The sequence below is a fragment of the Agelaius phoeniceus genome, chromosome 3 (assembly GCF_051311805.1).
Source record: "Agelaius phoeniceus isolate bAgePho1 chromosome 3, bAgePho1.hap1, whole genome shotgun sequence".
Taxonomy (NCBI): domain Eukaryota; kingdom Metazoa; phylum Chordata; class Aves; order Passeriformes; family Icteridae; genus Agelaius; species Agelaius phoeniceus.
In genome coordinates, this window is record NC_135267.1 from 50,374,988 (window position 1) to 50,393,459 (window position 18,472).

At 40.5% G+C, this 18,472-nt stretch overlaps 1 protein-coding gene across 2 annotated transcripts in view; it reads left to right on the forward strand.

Annotated features, from left to right (window-relative positions):
* SLC35F1 (solute carrier family 35 member F1) overlaps positions 1–18,472 on the forward strand; it is a 226,345-nt gene that overhangs the window by 15,205 nt on the left and 192,668 nt on the right. The window contains exon 1 of one of the 2 annotated variants that reach the window (XM_077175220.1): positions 1,469–1,706. The exons of the other annotated variant lie outside the window; for it this stretch is intronic. Coding sequence (XP_077031335.1) covers positions 1,705–1,706 — 2 coding nt within the window. The 5' untranslated portion in view covers positions 1,469–1,704. Of the gene's footprint in view, positions 1–1,468; positions 1,707–18,472 lie in introns of those variants that run through there. 2 annotated transcript variants of the gene reach the window in all.

Sequence of the window (18,472 nt, forward strand, 5' to 3'; positions counted from 1 at the left end):
TGCATGATAGCATTCTGCTATAGTGTGAATTGCTGTTTTTATTTGGCTGATGTGATCTTGGAGGCTTATTGCCATTCCCTGACCTCTTTCTTCCTGGAGCCAGCAGCCATGCACAAGCTTTCCCAAAACTGCCTCTGATCTGCAATCCTATAACTTCAGTTACCAAAATAATTCTTTAAGAGCAAGGTATCCACCAACTTGGCCACCTGGGGAATGGTCACAATATTGTACTGACATAGATAGATAGTTTTCTGGAAGCATTTCTCTGTTAGTCCTGCTTCCCAAATTGATCCAGTGTCCTCCTAGCTGTTGTATTTTCACTTGCAATACTGTTGTATAGTGTTCCAAAGTATCAGTTCACAACAACTTCTTCTCTCCTGCAGCAAGCAAAGCTTTTTTGTATTTAGAGCACCAAAAGCATAGGTAAGGAGGAAAAGGGAGTGATCATCTTCAGACTGGGAAGGTGTCTATTAGTAGGAGTACAGGCTCTGTCGATTTTTAAAGAAAACAAAATAACAACACATCACCCTTCTCACCCCTGGAAAAAAAAAAAAACAAAACAAACCCCCAAAAAGCAAAACCATGCAAGAAATACCACCAAACCCAGCAACGTTGCTACAGGCCATTATACAGCCATTTGTGTTTTGATACAAAATGAATGTGCAGGAAGCTAGGGAAGAAGCTTTCAGGTAAATTCTGCCAGTGTTTGAATCCCATTTGTTGGGAGTAGAGAAATGCAACACAACAAAAACTTACTTTGTCTGTCTGTGTTCAGATATGCTTCTGTGGCATAAAAATAAATTATCATGTAGGGAAGGACCTGCTTCTTGTTGTTTTGGGTCCCTGATGACCATGGCTCTGATCTTATGTAGGCAGAGATAGACAATGAACTAGCTTGCAGGTGTGCTGTGCTATAACCACATTGTCTGTTTTTATAAACTCAGTGATGGTGTTGTCCTGAAAGAGGGAAAGAAGACGAAAGACTTACAGTGGGAGTAAAGAAAATATGTTATCAATGCAGGAAAAAGTGGTATGTCAGTTCTTAAGATGAATTCCTAGCTGGACCCCAAAGTACACGATAATCCCCAGTTTTGTTTCCTTTGCCTGTCCAACTGTCTCCTTTCCTCCTCCTCCCCCGACATGCAGCCTCCCTCCACAGCCACAGCAGCACCATGGTTTCCATATTTCCTGTGAAGGAAGGGGGAGTAAGGGGAGAGTCCCCCATGCCTGGTTAAGAGTGTCTATTATAGAGGATTAACTGTGCCCAAACAATGAAGCCCCTCGAGGAGCCCGGTACCCTTTTGAGATGCGTGTGTGGGTAAGAGGGCACACTGCTGTCCCTGTATCCCAGCCCAAGTGCGTGTGGTTCCATGCCCTGGTTGCTATGACAATTAATCGCGTCTTTTAAGGGCTGGTGCCGACTACAGATCCCTGTAAATTGCCTGAAAGACTAGTTAAAGCTGCTCCTCAGGCACCTTTATTTGCTTTTACCCTGAAAAATGGGATGGAGAGGTTTTCTGCTTCCTACTTGTAAAAAAAGCAAGAATAACTTGGTATATGCTTTTAGACTGGCTTTCACTTCCCTGAGCATGATGAAACATGAATTTTTTCTGAAGAGCAACTGTAAAATAGACAGGGATGTGGTGCCTTCCAGCTCTGTGCATGTAATCTTCATGTGACCAGCAGATTGTGCGTGCCTGGGAAATGTAAGTAGTATAGTCTTCAAGAGGTGTGCATGCACTCTTTTGTGTTTGTTTGTTTTTACTGGAAGGTTTGCACTAGGCAATTAATGTATATGTCTTTGGCTTTTCTTTGTACCTTAAAAAAGAGGAACAGGGAATTACTGTGGTGTCTCAACCTACTGCAAGACTGTACTCTGTATTTGCCTGTTTGCCAAGGTAAGGGGAGAGAAATAGATGTTTCCCCTGTCATTAGTCCAGAAAACTGAACAGCAGTGAATGCAAATATTCTTAAAAGTCTTCCTGTAGGTTAAAGCCCTTTTCATTGGAAAGACAGTCCTAACTCCCTCAGTACATTATTAGAATGGTTGGAAAAATATGTCCAGAAGTTTGACAAGTTTATTTTCTTCCTTGAAGGCACTAAAGTCTCTGTTACCTTTAATATTCCTTCCCAGGGAAGAACAAAAAAAAACAAAAAAAAAAAAACCAAAATGAAGCCCTATGAAGGGAAACAAGTTTAAAGGGATAAGTTATCAAATGCACAATATTCTCTCTTAACCTTAAAACAAAAGGAATGGTGCAATTCAGCGCAGTCTCTCTTTTTTTAATGAATGTCACCTTGATACAAACACATTCATATACACAATATATATGTCTGAGGAAACTTACAACTGTTTTTACTGGAGACAGTGGGCAAGATGTTGGTATTGTTTGGTATGTCACATCAGAATCAAATGTGCTAAAATAGATTAGGTAACTTTGATTATCAGAAATATTAATAGCTGTATACATTCAGTGCATGCTATGTATCCTAGTTTTGGGTGACTAATTTTGTCCCACTGGTCACAGAGACATGAATGTGCCATCTGCCATCATAGGTGTGTAATATTGGCTTGCTTTTCATTTGTAATTTCAGTACTTGAGGAGTATCAGGTACTACTGTTGATAATTAAGCCATGGCTGAAGAAATAGTTGTGTTCCATCTTGTATATGGCAAATATGTGCAATCGTTCAGAACTTTCAGGTCAAGCCAGAGAAGCAACTGAAATGGACCTAACCCCCAGTCTATGGCTCTGCAGCCATTGCTTCTTTCTCTTATCAAAGAGTTTTAAACTGGAAGTGTGCAGGATTGCTGCTCAAGGCCTGCAGGCTAAGGTCTTGTTTATTCAGTTTGTATCCTCCAGGATCAGCTTTCCTGTGTGGAAGAACAAGAACCAGTTAAATAGCAGTACACTCCCTTCCTTCCTTTTCATGGTGGAAAACCTTTTCTCAAGACTACATTCTTCCTGGTCAGCAGAGGACTGTGAAAGGCCCCAAGGTGGTGTTTTTGAGGTAGTGCCTGTTCAACTTACTAATAGCCCTGGAAGTACTATTCAGAGAAAAAAACAGTATCCTCTGGCCTTCCCTTGCCATTGACAGTCAGAGCCCCATCTTGGCATCTGGAATTGGCTTGCCGGGGATGTGAGACAGAAAAGGTTTCAGTTCTGTCATATGTGTAGTGGCTCTGCATTGTGATGATCCAAAGTTGTGAACTTGGGTATGCCCACACCCATGCTGCTGCCAGGACTATTAAACTATTAGCCTCTTGCTCCATTTTTCCCATGAAACTCAGTTCAAGCCAGTATCTTTTAATTTTATTCCAATACAATGTGTTTGTTTGGGTTTTTCCCCCTTTAATGCAATGTAATATTACAATGGGGTTTTTGCTTCAGGCAGCCCTGTGTATGTGAGCAGTGCTTGCCTTGAGTACATCAATGTGATTACAGGCTCTGCTGTTGTGCAGTGCATCCTGTTCAGCCATCACTGTGTATCCTTACAGTATCCTTCAGAAGTCCTGAAACTTTTCCTCTTCCTGCATCCACTGCAGTGCCAGGACTCCCCTTTGTCGGAAATGGTGGGCCGGGTTCTTGGGGCTTTTCTTGGGGCTTTTCTTGGGTGACATTCCTCTGGGTCCCAGTGGGACTGTACCTGGGGGCTGGGAGGAGATGCGGCCATGGCAGAAAGCTGAGAGTGCTCTCCAGCTGCAGGACCTTGAAACCCAGCAGAATGACAGACAGCTGTTTCTTTACCTTTGCTGGCAATGCAATAAGAAACTCACTCTTGTTTGATACCCCCTGAGTTCTCACTACTAAAACCCCTGGGTTCTCAACACTTTAGGGCCACTGGACATCTGACAGGAGCCACCATGGTGCATGGCAGGAGCTGCTGCTGCCACTTGTCACTGCTGCCAGCCATGGCCCTGCTCTGCTCCTGCAGGGTGGTTTTAGCAGCATTGTGCCAGCTCCATCTGCCCTGGGAAACAATTTTATTTTATCTTTGTCCTTTTAATTCTTTGTCTTTTGTGAAGCACTAGTTAGTTGTCCCTTTTCCCCTGCTCCCTGTGTGGCTGCTGTTCCCTTCACCTGCAGCTTCCCCTTCTTTCTTCTCCCCAGACTGACTGCCTCTTTTTCTTGCCCTTCTCTCAGAGGAAGATATTCTTAGGCAAGGGTCAGATGCTCAGGTCTCTTGGGGAAAGTACTTCAGGGTTCTGAGACAGAAATAGCTCAGTGGCTTTTGGTGCCTGCTGGGAGGAGTCACTAGCCTGTGATCTTTCCCTCAACTTCTTTGGGCTCTCATGGAGTTGTTTGGCCCTATTTAAATGTGTTGGCTTGAAGGGGCTCTGAGAAGCAGAAGTGAGCTGGGTCTGTTTTCCTGTGGCTTTAATCTGTTTAGAATGTCCTATAAAAGCAACGTGTCTAATTGAAATAAAAGCAAACTTACATTAAGATTTGATTTTTTGCAATGGAAACTGTCTGATGTGGCGACCATTGGATTGCAAATGATATCTGTGTGGCAGCAGCCTCACTTGTCATCACCTGCAGGGCTTTGCACTCCTGTTCTGGCTTGGTCTGCTCTGGGCTATGAATCTTCCAGCTGCAGAAAAAATCTGGTGAGGCACAGCATCTCCTCTTGTGGAAGAGCAGTTTTAGCATAGCAAGGGCATACATAAAATCAGCTATTTGTAGCTGGAAAGATTAATGCTGTAATGGGATAATTACAATGCAGAAGTATGAACAAAGAAAAAAAGCTTTAGTTTTAACCCATGTTCTGACATGCAGTCCCTGCCTTTTGAGCAAGGCATTTTCTAGGTTTGCTGCTGGTTTTCCCCCTGGGATGCAAACACTAGCCCTTCATCAGGAGATTTGGACTATTTAATGAAAAAAAAAAACCAAAAAAGCAGGAAAGATATTTATAGATGCTTCTAATTTGTATTGTAAATACTGGCTGGCAAGGAGAGCAAGAGGCTAGAAAGGCCATGGCACAGATATGGAAGAGTCTCTTCTATCTCTCACTACAAGCTCAGAAAAACATGAAAGGGCAATGTAATTGGGATGCTGTTGAATTATGTATAATACTGGCATCAAGTTCTCTATCAGTTTAATTTTGGTAATGCTTTCTTTCTTGCCAACATAATAGTCTCTGTAAATAAGCTGCCTTCTTGTTTGCTGGCATGGCCTGATTATATACAATTATCCCTTGACTGCTATGACTTTTTAAATTAGTAGTGGGCTCAGCTGGGTAGGTATTCTAGGATTTAATCTGAAATATTCATTGCTTTAACTGACCACATAAATGCACATGGTTCCACCCCAAAACCGGGAAAAGCCATTCTGCTGACAGCTTCACTGCCTTCCTGCAGTTTTCTTGCCACTGGAATTGCTTGCCACAATGACCTCCATGGTTTTAAGTAGAAGGTAACCTCTCAACAGAAGTCAAATTGAGAGTATTCTATGAACATTCTAGTATTCTAGAGCTTTTACATTTTAAAGTTGACTCGGTAACAGTGAAACAAACCTGGACAGAAGGTTTTTGTCCAGCCTCAGATCCAGATGTGTCTGCAAGAACATTTTTTTGCCTACTTTGCAACACATCCACATCCTCCTTAACTTGTGGAAACCTCTGTTCCATGCCTCAGCTCCACATCTCTGAGGCATTGTTATCTTTACTGCTTCAGAGATGGAACACAATTTTCTCCCTTGTCAGAGGGAAATAACCATCTACAAATGCAGTGGTCTGGCCGTGATATGATAGACTAACATGTGTATTCATAAACCCAGATAAACTAGATTGGGGTTCAGACTTCAGGTTACAGAAATTTTCAGCAGACTGTTGTTTGAACAAAAAGACAGGAGTTGGCAAATTCATGTTAACTGCAGTTAATGAACCTGAAATTTTAGCTTTAAATATTTGAAAAAGGTTGTCTTCGGCATATAGGAAATAAAGATCATGTGGAGCAGGTTAGAAAAAACACGTGTTTGTAGTGAAACTTCCAGTGTTTGGCCCTACAGAGCTTGGAAAAATCAACACTTCCATCTTATGTGGTGTCTGAAGAAGGTAAAAAATCAGACTACAATTCCCAAGTGTCTTGGTTTCTGTGTGAGGTGGTGTGGCATACTCACAAAAACTAACTTCACCACAAAATTTGCCTGTTCACCCTGTGCTATAGCAATAAGTTTAACACAAGATTTATTAACTTCCTAAATAAAATATTACTTCTCCTTATTTTGAGTTGAATTTTGGTGGCTGATCTAGAATAAAAATTAGCCCCAAATGCATTGAAAGAGATTTGTACCCTCCAGTATGTCAAAGATTGATTTAGCCCCCCAAAGCTCCTTAGTTTTTAATTAACTTTTTTCCTTGCTCTCTTCACTAGAAGTTTTTGTGATATCATTTTTTCTGTGAAGCCCCATCTCTCTGTGCTCTTAGAAAAAAAGGTTATATTTATTTTCTGGTAGGGACACCGAAGGATGCGAAAGAACATGTACTAACTGACCTTATGTGCTACTTATTTTTATTTTTAAGGGACAAAATCTGAAAGTCTTATTTCTTTCTGTGCTGTAGCAGAAGGCTTTTGGAGCATCTCAAAAAAGACAATTAGAACTAGCAGGATAGATACAAAAACTAGGCAGTAGAAAGCAGGATTCGATGGAGATGTCTATTTGTATGTGGACTAATCTTTCAGAAGAAGAGGTATCATCCAAACTAAATCACAGAAAGCCCTCCCAAACCCATTTGGAGGAAATAATTCTCTGCTGATGGGAGGAAGAGAGAGGTACAGATGATATAACACATCCCTTGTAGCTCTGATATCGATAGCTCTTTGTCAAAACTGACATTTTAGGGTTATTAAAGAGAGGGATGAAGGATCTGTATAAGAAGCATCAGGTCTAAATGTGGCTGTGGCGTGCCATTCTGTTTCCCTTGGCACAGGAGTGTAGGTTGTCACCCTGTGCACGGGCAGGCACCAGACCCTGCGCTGTGGTTGTCCCCTGTCCTTGCCCTTCCCCTGGAGCAGTGTTGGGGACCGGGGTGTCATCCCAGCCCGGGCTGGCCTCCCCTGCAGGGCTTTGCCGGGGAGCAGAGCGGGGCTGCCCTGGGCGGTGCTGCTGGCTGGGAGAGAGCGCATGGCCACATCTGTCCCACATTTTTCATACATGGGAGCAAGGTTAGCTAACTATCTATCTCACCACCTAACCATTAGTCCACAAAGTGGGAACTTCCGACAGTCGCTGCTTCAAAGGTCAGTGTCAGTCAGTTTAAGCCGTATTCCCTTCAGTCACATATTTCTGGTTTGTGTTAACCCCTTCTGTTGCATACAAAGAGACACTTATTTAAAATCTGACAGATTGAGGAGTACCGAAACACAGGTAATGTGCTGAGTACTGAACACATGGACCTTAAAATATTTTAATATTTTTAGACATAAAAATATGTTTATTTTTAACGGTCTATGTGAAAAACCCAATCGCTTGTTTTTAAAATTTTAAAAGTTTAATAATAATAAAATGGTTATAAAAATAGCAATACAATTAGAGTAATAATAATTTGGACAACTTGGATTAGGATAATGTGAAACAACAGAAACAAAGAGTTACGGACGTCTGGGTACCTTTTTCTGGGCAGCATAAGCCTGGAAAAGGACCCATGTTAACAGAGGATTAACCCTTAAAAACAATAGCCTGTTGCACATTCATACATCTCATACATGATGCATAAGTTCCATTCAAACACAGGATTCTGTCTGATCATCATCAACTTCTTCCTCTTAATTCTGACGATGTTGTCAAGCCTGAGCAAAGCGGGAAGAAGTTCGTTTCTTCTGGTAAGAGGGCAATAAATTCTTTTTCTCTGAAAGATTTAGGTGGCTGCTACCTCGCTGCGGGTCCTTTCTTTAAAAAAAAAAGTATCTTACCTAGCATAGTTTCTATTTTAACATTTTGTTATAACCCAAAACTATATTTAACACACCACTTAAGAAAATTAATACAGCATAACTTTCTAACACGAGACATATAACATTCATTTTAGTACTTGCGAAAAGCCGGCCCTACAGTACGCATTTTTCACAGCTCATTTCAAAAGAAGGGCGGCGCTGCAGCGCCCCCCTTTGAAGTGCCCCGGTGCCCTCCTTGGTGGCACCTGAGCGGCGCTGAGAGCCTCAATGGGCGCCCGGCAACGCGGGGAGCGGCGCCTGGAATGCGCTGGGTTCATTGAGAAATCCCCGCCTGGAAGAGCCGCGGTGGTGCCTTTGTGCAAGCGCATCCAGGCCGCCGCCAAACTCCGCCGCCCCGGCCCTTTGCCTCCCAGTCGGAGCCGCTGGGAAGTTGCCTCTTCGGATCACTTTTTGTGAAAAATGCGTGTTTTATGATTGGCTTTTCTTAAATATTAAAAGAAATATTATATGTGTTATGTTAGAAAGTTATGCGGTATTAATTTTCTTAAGTAGTGTGTTAAATATAGTTTTAGGTTGTAACAAAATGTTAAAATAGAAACTATGCTAGGTAAGATCCTTTTTTTTTAAAGAAAGGACCTGCAGCGAGATAGCCACAGGACACTTAAATCTTTCAGAGAAAAAGAATTTATTGCTCTCTTATCAGAAGAAACTAACTTCTTCCTGCCTCACTCAGGCCTAAAGAGGCTGTTAGGATTCAGAGGAAGAAGTTGTCGATGACCAGACAGAATCCTGTGTTTGAATGGAATTTATGCATCATGTATGAGATGTATGAATATGCAACAGGATATTTTTTTAAGGGTTAATCATCTGTTAACGTGTGTCCTTTTTCGGGCTTATGTTGCCCAGAAAAGGTACCCGGATGTCCATAACTCTTTGTTTCTATTGTCTCATATTGTCCTAATTCAAATTGTCCAAATTATTGTTCCTCTAATAATATTGCTATTTTTATGACCATTTTATTATCATTAAACTTTTAAGATTTTTAAAAACAAGTGATTGGCATTTTTCACACGTTTTAAATCACTTGTGTTAAAGTAATGTATCATCACAAAACACTGCATGAACTTGGGGGCCCTTGAGGAGTTTTCCACAGAGTTACAAGCATTGGGAAGCAGAAACATAGCAGAGACCTGCTGCATGAGGAAGTGAAACAGCATTTTGTGGCTGCTTTGAAAGATTAAAAAAGACCCCAGCAACCTACCAGACAAAAAGTAGTGTGTTGTTTGGGTTTTTTTTTTACCCCCAAACACAAATGTGAAACAATGGTAATATCCTTGCAGCCAAACAACAAATGAACTGAGTATGAGGTATGTGTTTCTTTGCCACCAGCCTGTGAGCAAATATTGCATCTAGAACAAATGGGTGAAATTTGACTGAATTAGCAGAGAAGCACCGTCTTGAGATCTCACTTTCCCTACTCTAATTATTATTTCTTATGGAAGCCCCAGTTGTGCTCCAAGGCTGTGAATGAGTGGAATTTTTCTTCCAAAGCAGATAATCCAACTGCTTGGCTATGAATGGAGAATTGCATGTCTTTCAAATTACCACACCAACTCTCAACACACAACGATTTTCTGAGGTTTGCAAATGGAACTCTTAAATTAGTTTGAGATTTAAATGGAATTTTAAATTTTATTCCTTTGAGCCTTTTCTGGCTGCTTCTTTTTCATGTGCTAAGCAGAAAAATAACACAGAGCTTGTATTTTTTTTTTTCCTTCCATCTTTGTTCTTTCTTTTTTTCCCCCCACTGTTGTAGGGCCTGAATCCATGATGCTTTGACCTTCAGCCTCATGGTGCTGATGGATAGAGGATGCTTGGGAAGTTTTCCTTCTAGACATATTTCTGTTGTAGATATAGAACTGTTGTGTAGAGTATATGTCTTCATGCTGGAAGAGAAGAGGAACACTTTAGTTCCCCAAAGGTTTGCCAAAGCAAAAAAAGGTGGAGAAGAAATAAGTGTAAAGGAAAGTTCCATTTTTTTTTTTTTTTTGCTATCTCAATATGCCAGCTGTGGTGAAGCCATCAGTTTTAACATCTTTTCTTCTTGATGCAAATGTTGTGTTTTTCACCTAAGCAAGTTCAGCTACCTGAAGGAGACTTGTCACAATCAGGAACATGAGTTATTCCTGTAAGCTGGAAAGTGCTGACAGCTGAATAATTTTCATTGACAAATTGCCAGTGTGATTTTTTTTTTTTTTGTTTTAAATTTATGTACTCTAAGCTCTGACTTTAGGTGCATTTTTAATAAACACGTGTGCCTTCCCCTCTTCTTTGTGGAAGAGTGAGAAGTGACCTTAGAAGTATTTTTTTCTTTTAAGACTTAAGTTAAATGGGATGCATTCCACTCCCAAATTAATAGGTTGCTCTTGTCTTTTGGGGGAATCAAAAATCTTTGACAAATTCTACTTGATGAGAGTCAGTCTACTTCCTCCCCAACACATACACAAGGTAAATTTGTGTTATGCAGGAGAGCCCTAAAGTTAAAAGAAAGTGCCCCAGATACACCCACCCACTCCCCTACCTGGGAGCAACTGATTGGTGCCTAGAACAAGATTTTGTTGTAATAGCTAGAATGTGGTTCCTTCTGTGCTATTTGAATTGGGAAAGAGCACCTTGTTGGCTTTAGCAGGAGTACGAAAGGGTGAAATGATGATGGTAAGAGCTTAGGAAATGAAAAAGAAGATTGGTGTTTTTATAAAACCTTTTAATTGATTTTAATGTGTTGCTTTTAATGGCAGCATTTAAAAGCCATTTAGTAAATAATCTTCTCAGTACAGGCATTTATTTGGAGAAGAGACATCTCCATGAGAGATTTTTAAACGGCAGTGCTTCATGCCATAGGTAAATCAACTAAATGGTGTTTTAAATACCCATTGATTTCCTTCTTTCAGCCCCTGTACTTCTGCTATATTTCATGCTGCCTTGCTGTGTGATAATATTGGGCTGTTGTACAGCTAATACAATCTTACTGCTCTGAACAGCAAAAATAAACCCATGTTTTGCCTGATACTTGGAGACAGATGAGGATCTTTCCTGTACTGGTGAGTGAGTTACTGGGGAAATCTGGCAGACCTAATCCATGTTGCTAATAGGTAATGTGCTCCTTCAGATGTAATTTCTATCAATTTTAGGTAAGCTTAGGTGAGTGTCTGTGTTATGGAGAAGCAGCAGTGAGTATTAGACTTATGTCACTTAATAATTCTTATAATTTTAATGGGGATCTCCCATCAACAGAGCCCTTTTTAGGGCTTTCAGTGAGACCTTAATACTGAATTGGTGTGGAGGCTGAGTGATGCCATCCACTTTTTTTTTGGTGAAAACTTGCTCTAATTTGGCCAAGATTCACATGTCTAAAAAACCAAAAATCACAATGAGATGTGCTATAGTACAGCTTTGTGTCTGACACCATGTCAGACTTCAGTGTCTATCTAGTAAGACACAGATCTATCTTCTACTTGGATGCGTGGTACCATAAATAACATCATGAGAGTGCAAAAAGGAAAATACATTCAGATTTACCTTAGGTAAATAAAAGGGGGTGATTTTTAACAACACATATGATAAAATTTTGCATAATGTGAAAGTACCATCCTCTTGCCTGCTAATGTAAAGTGTAGTATCCTGCAAAGTGGCATAAAGATGATGGGTGCTGTACAAAATGGCTAGATAAAATTAATTCAGCTACTAGAAAAATAAGGCACATATCTTTACCTCAATGACTTTGCAGTAATTACCCTCAGCTACTGCCTGCTAAATCTTGGTTAGATCTTAATTGACATACTCAATTATAAAACTATAAATCTGGGAGAGGAAAGATCTCCCTTGTCTTTAGCTGCAATAATGTAGCTAATTCTAATAACGGTTTGTTATCTCACCAAATACGTTTAGCAAAAGATTTTTCTAATAGTTTAATGTCCCTACCAGGAAAAAAAGAATATTCACAATCTCTGAAGGATATAAAACATCCAATCGATAAGTTAATCAAATTAATCCTGTCAGTCGTAGTGAGGGGTTAGGTCTCCTGCTCTCTGACACTGTAGTAGCTGCAAATGCTGATAGCTAAAAAAACCAACAACAGTGCAAAAACTGAGCTGTAGGTTGGTAATGATGCTCCTTTTAGATCTTGATGAATTCTGTATTATCTGGATATATTATGTCTCATTAAAAGTTTTCCTGGTTTACAAATGGGATTTTATTTAATCATTGTCTTAAAACAAAACCTAACACCAACCAGCCACAGAAATGAAACTGCTAAAAAAAACCCAAACATTAAATTCAATGAGGAATTTTAAAGCCTCGTTTAAAAATTTCACTGTGGTCCTGTAAAATGTAGTTGTTACCCTCCAGAATATTTAGAGAAGCAGTTTCTATCTTTAACAGAATTAAGTTCTGTTTAGTCTCCAGAGGGGCGTGCTGCTACCAACAGCTTTGAAACCTTTCCTTGGAACTTCTCTAATGTGGGGTGCTTGTTGCATGTTTTGAGAAGAGAGGCATAACAGATCAGGCTATTTTCTACGTTTTTGAAATGTTCAAACTAAGAAGTTGTGATTTCCCCCCCACACTCCTCCCCCAAGGAGGGGAACTGTAACTCAACCCACTTGTTGGCTCTTCTCCACTGAATACAGATCATATGGTGTAAATCTTTCTGAAAGGGAAGTTGTCATTTATTATAAACACATTTCTCTGAAGGGAGTAACTAGTGAACTGTAGACACCTGGATGTACTGAGTGCGTGACTAAACACGTCTCTGTGTGCCTGCATACAAATTTTGGGTACTGTAAAGATCACACAGCAAGCCTAAATAATCCACTGTGTCATTTTGGGGATCAGCATTCCCCAGAGGAGGTTTTACAAGATGAAACTGGCTGCTGCTTCCATCTGCACTCCATGTGCATGTATTTTAGAGTACCTTCTCCAGGCTGATCTCTCCAAGTGGCAGCCAGATGTGGCTTTGAACTACTCCCCTGCTCATTCTGGCCTTGGTTTTGACTCTTGAGAAGCAACACATGGTTCAAAGTCTGGGAGTCCCGCACTGCCAGGCTTCAGTGCTGGTGTATGAGATCCAATTCCTGCCAAGAAAATCCCACCTCCAATGCTGTTCAGGAGAGCTGCCAGTGCTGGTACCTGCAGTGGCAGCCAGGGGTTCATGCTGGGATGTGAGCAGGCCTGGTACTGATAGAGCAAACCAGGGGTGGGCACCTGGGAAAGTGCTGTGGGCAGCATCCCTAGCAAAAGCAATAAAATAACTGAGTGACCTGAGCCCCTGATGTTAGACACAGATGGGCTATGGGTTGTATTGGATTCTGAATCTGATTTGTGCTTTCAATTTAAGATAATGTTGCTACAGCTGCTTTTTTCTTCTTCTTCTTTTTTTCTTTTTTCCTTTTTAAATCTCGAAGGGCTGCATAGGAGAACAGAGATTCTTTTTACTGAAGTTGGCATCACCCTTTTCCCCCTGCTTTTCTACGTGATTTTATACAACAACCACAGCTGACTTTCACGTGAACTGGACAGAAGCAGGAAGAAACTCTGTCTCTGGCATTATTAACTGACTTCTTGGCATGGGAAAATAAGAGAGTGTGCAGACCGCTAACACAGGCAGTATTTCTTGAGATGAGTTTGAACAGGGGCAGCATCTGATGAAGTGGAAAAATGAGCTTTTCTGTTCCAAAGGTTTCATACTTTCTAGGGCAAGGCAGGAAGTGTTCTTTTCCAGAGAGAAAGGAAATAGGAGGGAGGCTGGCAAAGTGATATGCATGCTGACAGAGGAACAAAAACCAAATAATACTTCCAAGAAATATTATAGACCCCAAAGTTTATCTTTGTGGATTTTTTTTACAGAAGTGATTTACTCACTTTGATGCTATTAAAATGCAAGAGATGACCACATCAAAACCTGTGATCTGAAAGAACAGTTTTCTTCCCCTCATTGTTTGTTCCTGTGTTTAATTTTATGTTCAATTATTTGTTTTGTACCAGAGAATATAGAGTTTGAACTTTGTAAGCAAGGACCATGTGTGCAGGAAGCATATGCCATATTGCAGTAGTTGTCAGTAATAAATACAGTATTCCTAGAAACCTTTATGAACTGGATGGTCCTTGCCTCTCCAGTATCATTTCACTACTTGTTTGTCCAGTGAGTTCTCCAAAGACATATTTTGCTGTGGCTGAAGTGGTGCTGAATGCTTTTATTTGGAATGAAAGTTGCTAGGCATTGAGGTTGCTTGGTCTGTAGCTAATGCAGGTCTTCAGGCTGCTATAAATCTTGGGGCATCAGGAAAGTCAGCCTGCACCAATGGGAAACAGTGATATATTCTCATTGATCCCTTCTCCAAATAGTTAGCCATTTCATAAAAATGTCTAGATACACAGCAGCAGTGGCTCCCTGGGTTAGTAGCTAATTATAAAATGCCCTGCAGTTCTCTTTTAAAGCAAAATGAATTTAAAGTATTTATGTCTTATTTTTTGTGCAAGGTAAGAGTTTAAAGTGCTCTTGGTTTCAGAAGAGACCTGAGAGACCTGCAGAGACTTGCAGAGGCAGCACAGCCTGTGCTGGGGGGCAGGCAGCTGTGAAGGGGTGCAGGTCCCATCACCTGGACAGTAGCCCAGGGCAGGGTCCATCAGTATCTTGTGTTCCTTTGTGCATTTCAGATTTTATTAATTGTCACTAGAAGCAGCAGCCTTTTCCTTGCCTTTAGTGGGATTGGGATCAGGTACAGTGTGATTGGCTTTCAGTGGAGATGGAGGCATAAGAAGAAATTATTTTGTGCCCAGCATCTAGCCAGGACATGTTGCAGGTGCTGGATGTCCCTTTGTCAGGATGCTAATAAATAAGAGTGGGTTAGTCACTTAGGCTCTTGCTTTGTCAGAGAAAACCCCACCTGCTGAGAGAGAACATTTTCTAGTGGTTGGTGAGGAGAATATTCTCTGGGGTTCCTCCCTGCTCAGCAGTAGGGTGAATGTTATATGGGGCACCATGTTCCATCTCTGATTTTCTTTCAAATGTTGTACCTTTTGGTTGCCTCCTGGTCCTGACCTGCTTTCTGTGTATTTTTTCCCTGTCTTTGTGCCTGGCTTTCTACCTCTTCCTAGGTTCCCTGGTCCTCTCTGTCCTGCTTTTTAATCACCTTGTTATCTTCATGCTTCTCTCCTTTCAATTAATGAGTTTCTCATATCTTGTTGCTCTCATACTTCTACATGTCTCTTTACCAAAACCAAGCTGTTTTAAGAAGAATAACAATAATTTCTAAATAAAAACCAAAGAACAGTCAGTCTCTCTTGCAGATTTCCCATGACTTCAGTGCATTTAAAATGCACACAGAGGTATTCTAAGCTACACTTTCTTTTTCTGAAGGATGTAGCTTCTAACTCAGCAGGTGAGAACAATAAATATTTTTTTCATTTATCCTGGTGATAAATATATTCCCTGTCCATTTGAGAGAGTTTGGAGGCCACCAGCAGTAGCTACAGCTATCTCCCAGCTTGTGTTCCTTTGCTGTGTTTAAGACTGATTATATTTTTAATCATTGATATGAAGTAGGGTTACTCAAGATTTTATTGTTTGTGATTTATGGATTTGATAGAAAGGTTTCTGAAGGAGGGTCTCTCCATGCATGTGTAGAACTTCACTAAAATTCAGACACACTAAAACTCAGACAGACAACATTACCATTATTTTCTCTGTAAAATACGAAGGAAAACGAAAACAAGTTAATATTGCTGAATGCAGCTCAAGGGTAACAGGATGCATCTCAATGTACTTACTGATGCTGGATTTTGGCCAGGACTCCAAGCCAATAGACTACTGAAGCCCAGAATGGTTTCTTTAATGATAATAAGTAATCGGGAAATTTTGTATTTGCATTTTATCTTGGAAGCAAGTGTTAGAAATAGGTGTAACCAACTGTCACATAATCCAGCTCAGAAGAGTGCAGCCTTTCCAGCTGCTGGATGCCTTGCTGGCTGGAGGGTTTTTCTGCACATTAAAAAAAAACCAAAACAAAACCAAAACACCACCTGTCAAGAGCATATGAAAAGACTTCAGTGTTTTTAATCTCCTAACTGTAATAAACTCTGTTTTAGGGACTATGTGGTAGAAATAATTGGATTTTTTCCCCCTAAATACACACTAAAGTGTTGCATGAACCACAAAGAAAAGCTGATTTTACATTGATACAAGCTGCTTGTGAACCTCTGGTGTTATTTTTAACCTGGAGGTGAAAATGGTGTATTAAGTGTGTGCTCCCACAGTGTTTCCTTTGGCTTGACTTTTCCTTTTACTACCAAGATGTTTCACTGATGCATGTTTCAAATGCACATCAATTTTTTGTCAAAGACTGTGGTGAGAAGGAGAAACAGTAGATCTTGCAGGGTTACAGGTTTATACATCTTCCATCTTGCAGTTATGGGAATTTTTTGTATATCCTATATTTTATTTTGTCCCTGTCTTTTTTGGGCTTATTTAGATGAAAAAAAGCTGGAGAACTGCAGTGTGTGTATATATAACATAATAGAGACAAAAGTCAGTGTTTGATGGAGATCCAATGTAGCTTCTGTTCTCTGCAGTGGAGTCACCTTTGTACCTTTGCATTGCCCTGGCCTTACAAACAGTAAGAATAGCCCTTAGGTCAAGCCTTAAATCTTCAAATAAACTTTTTAAAGTAATATTTTTTTTTAATGTAGTAGAAGTACAATTTTTATTCTTCAGAAAGCAGCTAATTTTCAATCTAAATACTTGGATTGTCTTTGCTTTTCTTTCATAAGGTCTTGCTGACTCAGAATGCTGATGTATTTGTAATTTTATTTTCATCTGCAGGATAAAATTCTCCCATAACATGCAACTACAAATTAACTTAGCTGTGACATACATTTGCTTGGTTATATGGTTATCTCTTGCAAATTTTAGGCCTGGCTATGACTAAACTAAAGTGATGCAGAAAAAGCCTTGATTTTGTGGGAATTTGGGTATTTCCCAGTTTCTTTATGTAAATTGAAAAATGGCCTTACTAACTGCTTCAAGAATAAGTACTATAAGAGCATGTATGAATTTTGGTTTTGTCTCCATTTCATTTTACTACTTGTTTTTAATTTACTGTAGTACTAATGGTGAATTATGTCAATACTGAAAATAAAAAATATGAAGGGATTGGTTTGCTTTTCTATAGCAATACAAAATCCTGGTCTGGTTTTGATGAGTACATAGCACCTTCATAGTAAGGGATTATCCATTTACTTTTAGAAATGCAGGCAAATCTCCTTTATGATGCCACCAGGTGTACCTAAGAATCCCTGAGCTTAAGGCTGTCCTTTAGCCCTCCATCACAGTCTTCCCATGGATGCCCATACTGTTTGAACTCTGTTCCACTCCTGCTACTCAAGCTCTGCTTGCTCTGACTAGCACAGAGTATGAAGAGGAAGCAAAGGGGAAGATCAGGGTGTTTTTTAGCAGCAGAGCTCCCACGAGGCTGAAGGTACATTGGAATGACTCTGTGTTGGTGTGTTGGTTGGGGCTGCTGCCTCTGCCTGTGGTGGGGGCCTGGCGCTTGTCCCCCTTGGCATGATGCTCATTTCTGCCCTGAGGTGATGTCTTTCCCAGCAGCCCCCTTCACATGTAGAGAGGATATGACATAGAGGACTGGAAGAAGTTGGTTTTTTGGAGGATGAGTGTGGCATTCACATTCTCTGAAAAAATTCCTTCGCCCAGGATTTTTCTCCTGGGAAGCTGAGAAGCCTCAGAAAAAAGGAAAACAGTTCTGATCTTCTTCTGCTTCTCCTGTGTTTTGCTCATGTGGAATGTGTTTGGAGATTGTTTACCCACAGGTGATTGTTTCATTGGTTTCTGGTGTGAGTTGTTTTGACTCATTGGCCAATCAGGGCCAAGCTGTGTTGAGACTCTGGAAAGAGTCATGAGTTTTCATTATTATCTTTTTAGCATTCAGTAAGTATTTTTTCTGTATTCTTTAGAATAGTATAGTATTGTTTAATATAATATAGTATTATAAAGTAATAAATTAGCCTTCTGAAAACATGGAGTCAGATGCATCATTCCTGCCTTTGTCGGGGTATTCCCTGCTAATACAATAGATGAGGGCAAGTCTGAGAACAGACTGTGCTGCTCCAGGGTGATAATTTGTCAGGGAAATTTGTGTAAAAATGAGAAATCAGAAAATACGGGTTGGCATGGGAAAAGAGAGCGATCCAACAATGGGAGGGAGGAGATGGAGACTGGGCACAGGGCAAAGGCAAGAGTGTGGGAGGAGTTATGTTTTCCAGATGTGGGCAGTAAGCATGCATTGGCATGGCAGTACTTTTATCCAGGTCTGGAAGAGGACATGATTTTTCTGGATCTCATCACTGCTGAGCTTCCATCTAACTTGCCATCTCATGGCAGAGAGCATTTTCTCTTTGCAGTGGTGATCCACTAAGAGATTGACAACAATTTCAGTAATTTCATTAGCCCAGATGGCAGATGAGTAAGTTCCCACTGTGCTAGTGAAGCTCAGCAGCATAGCAGGATGGT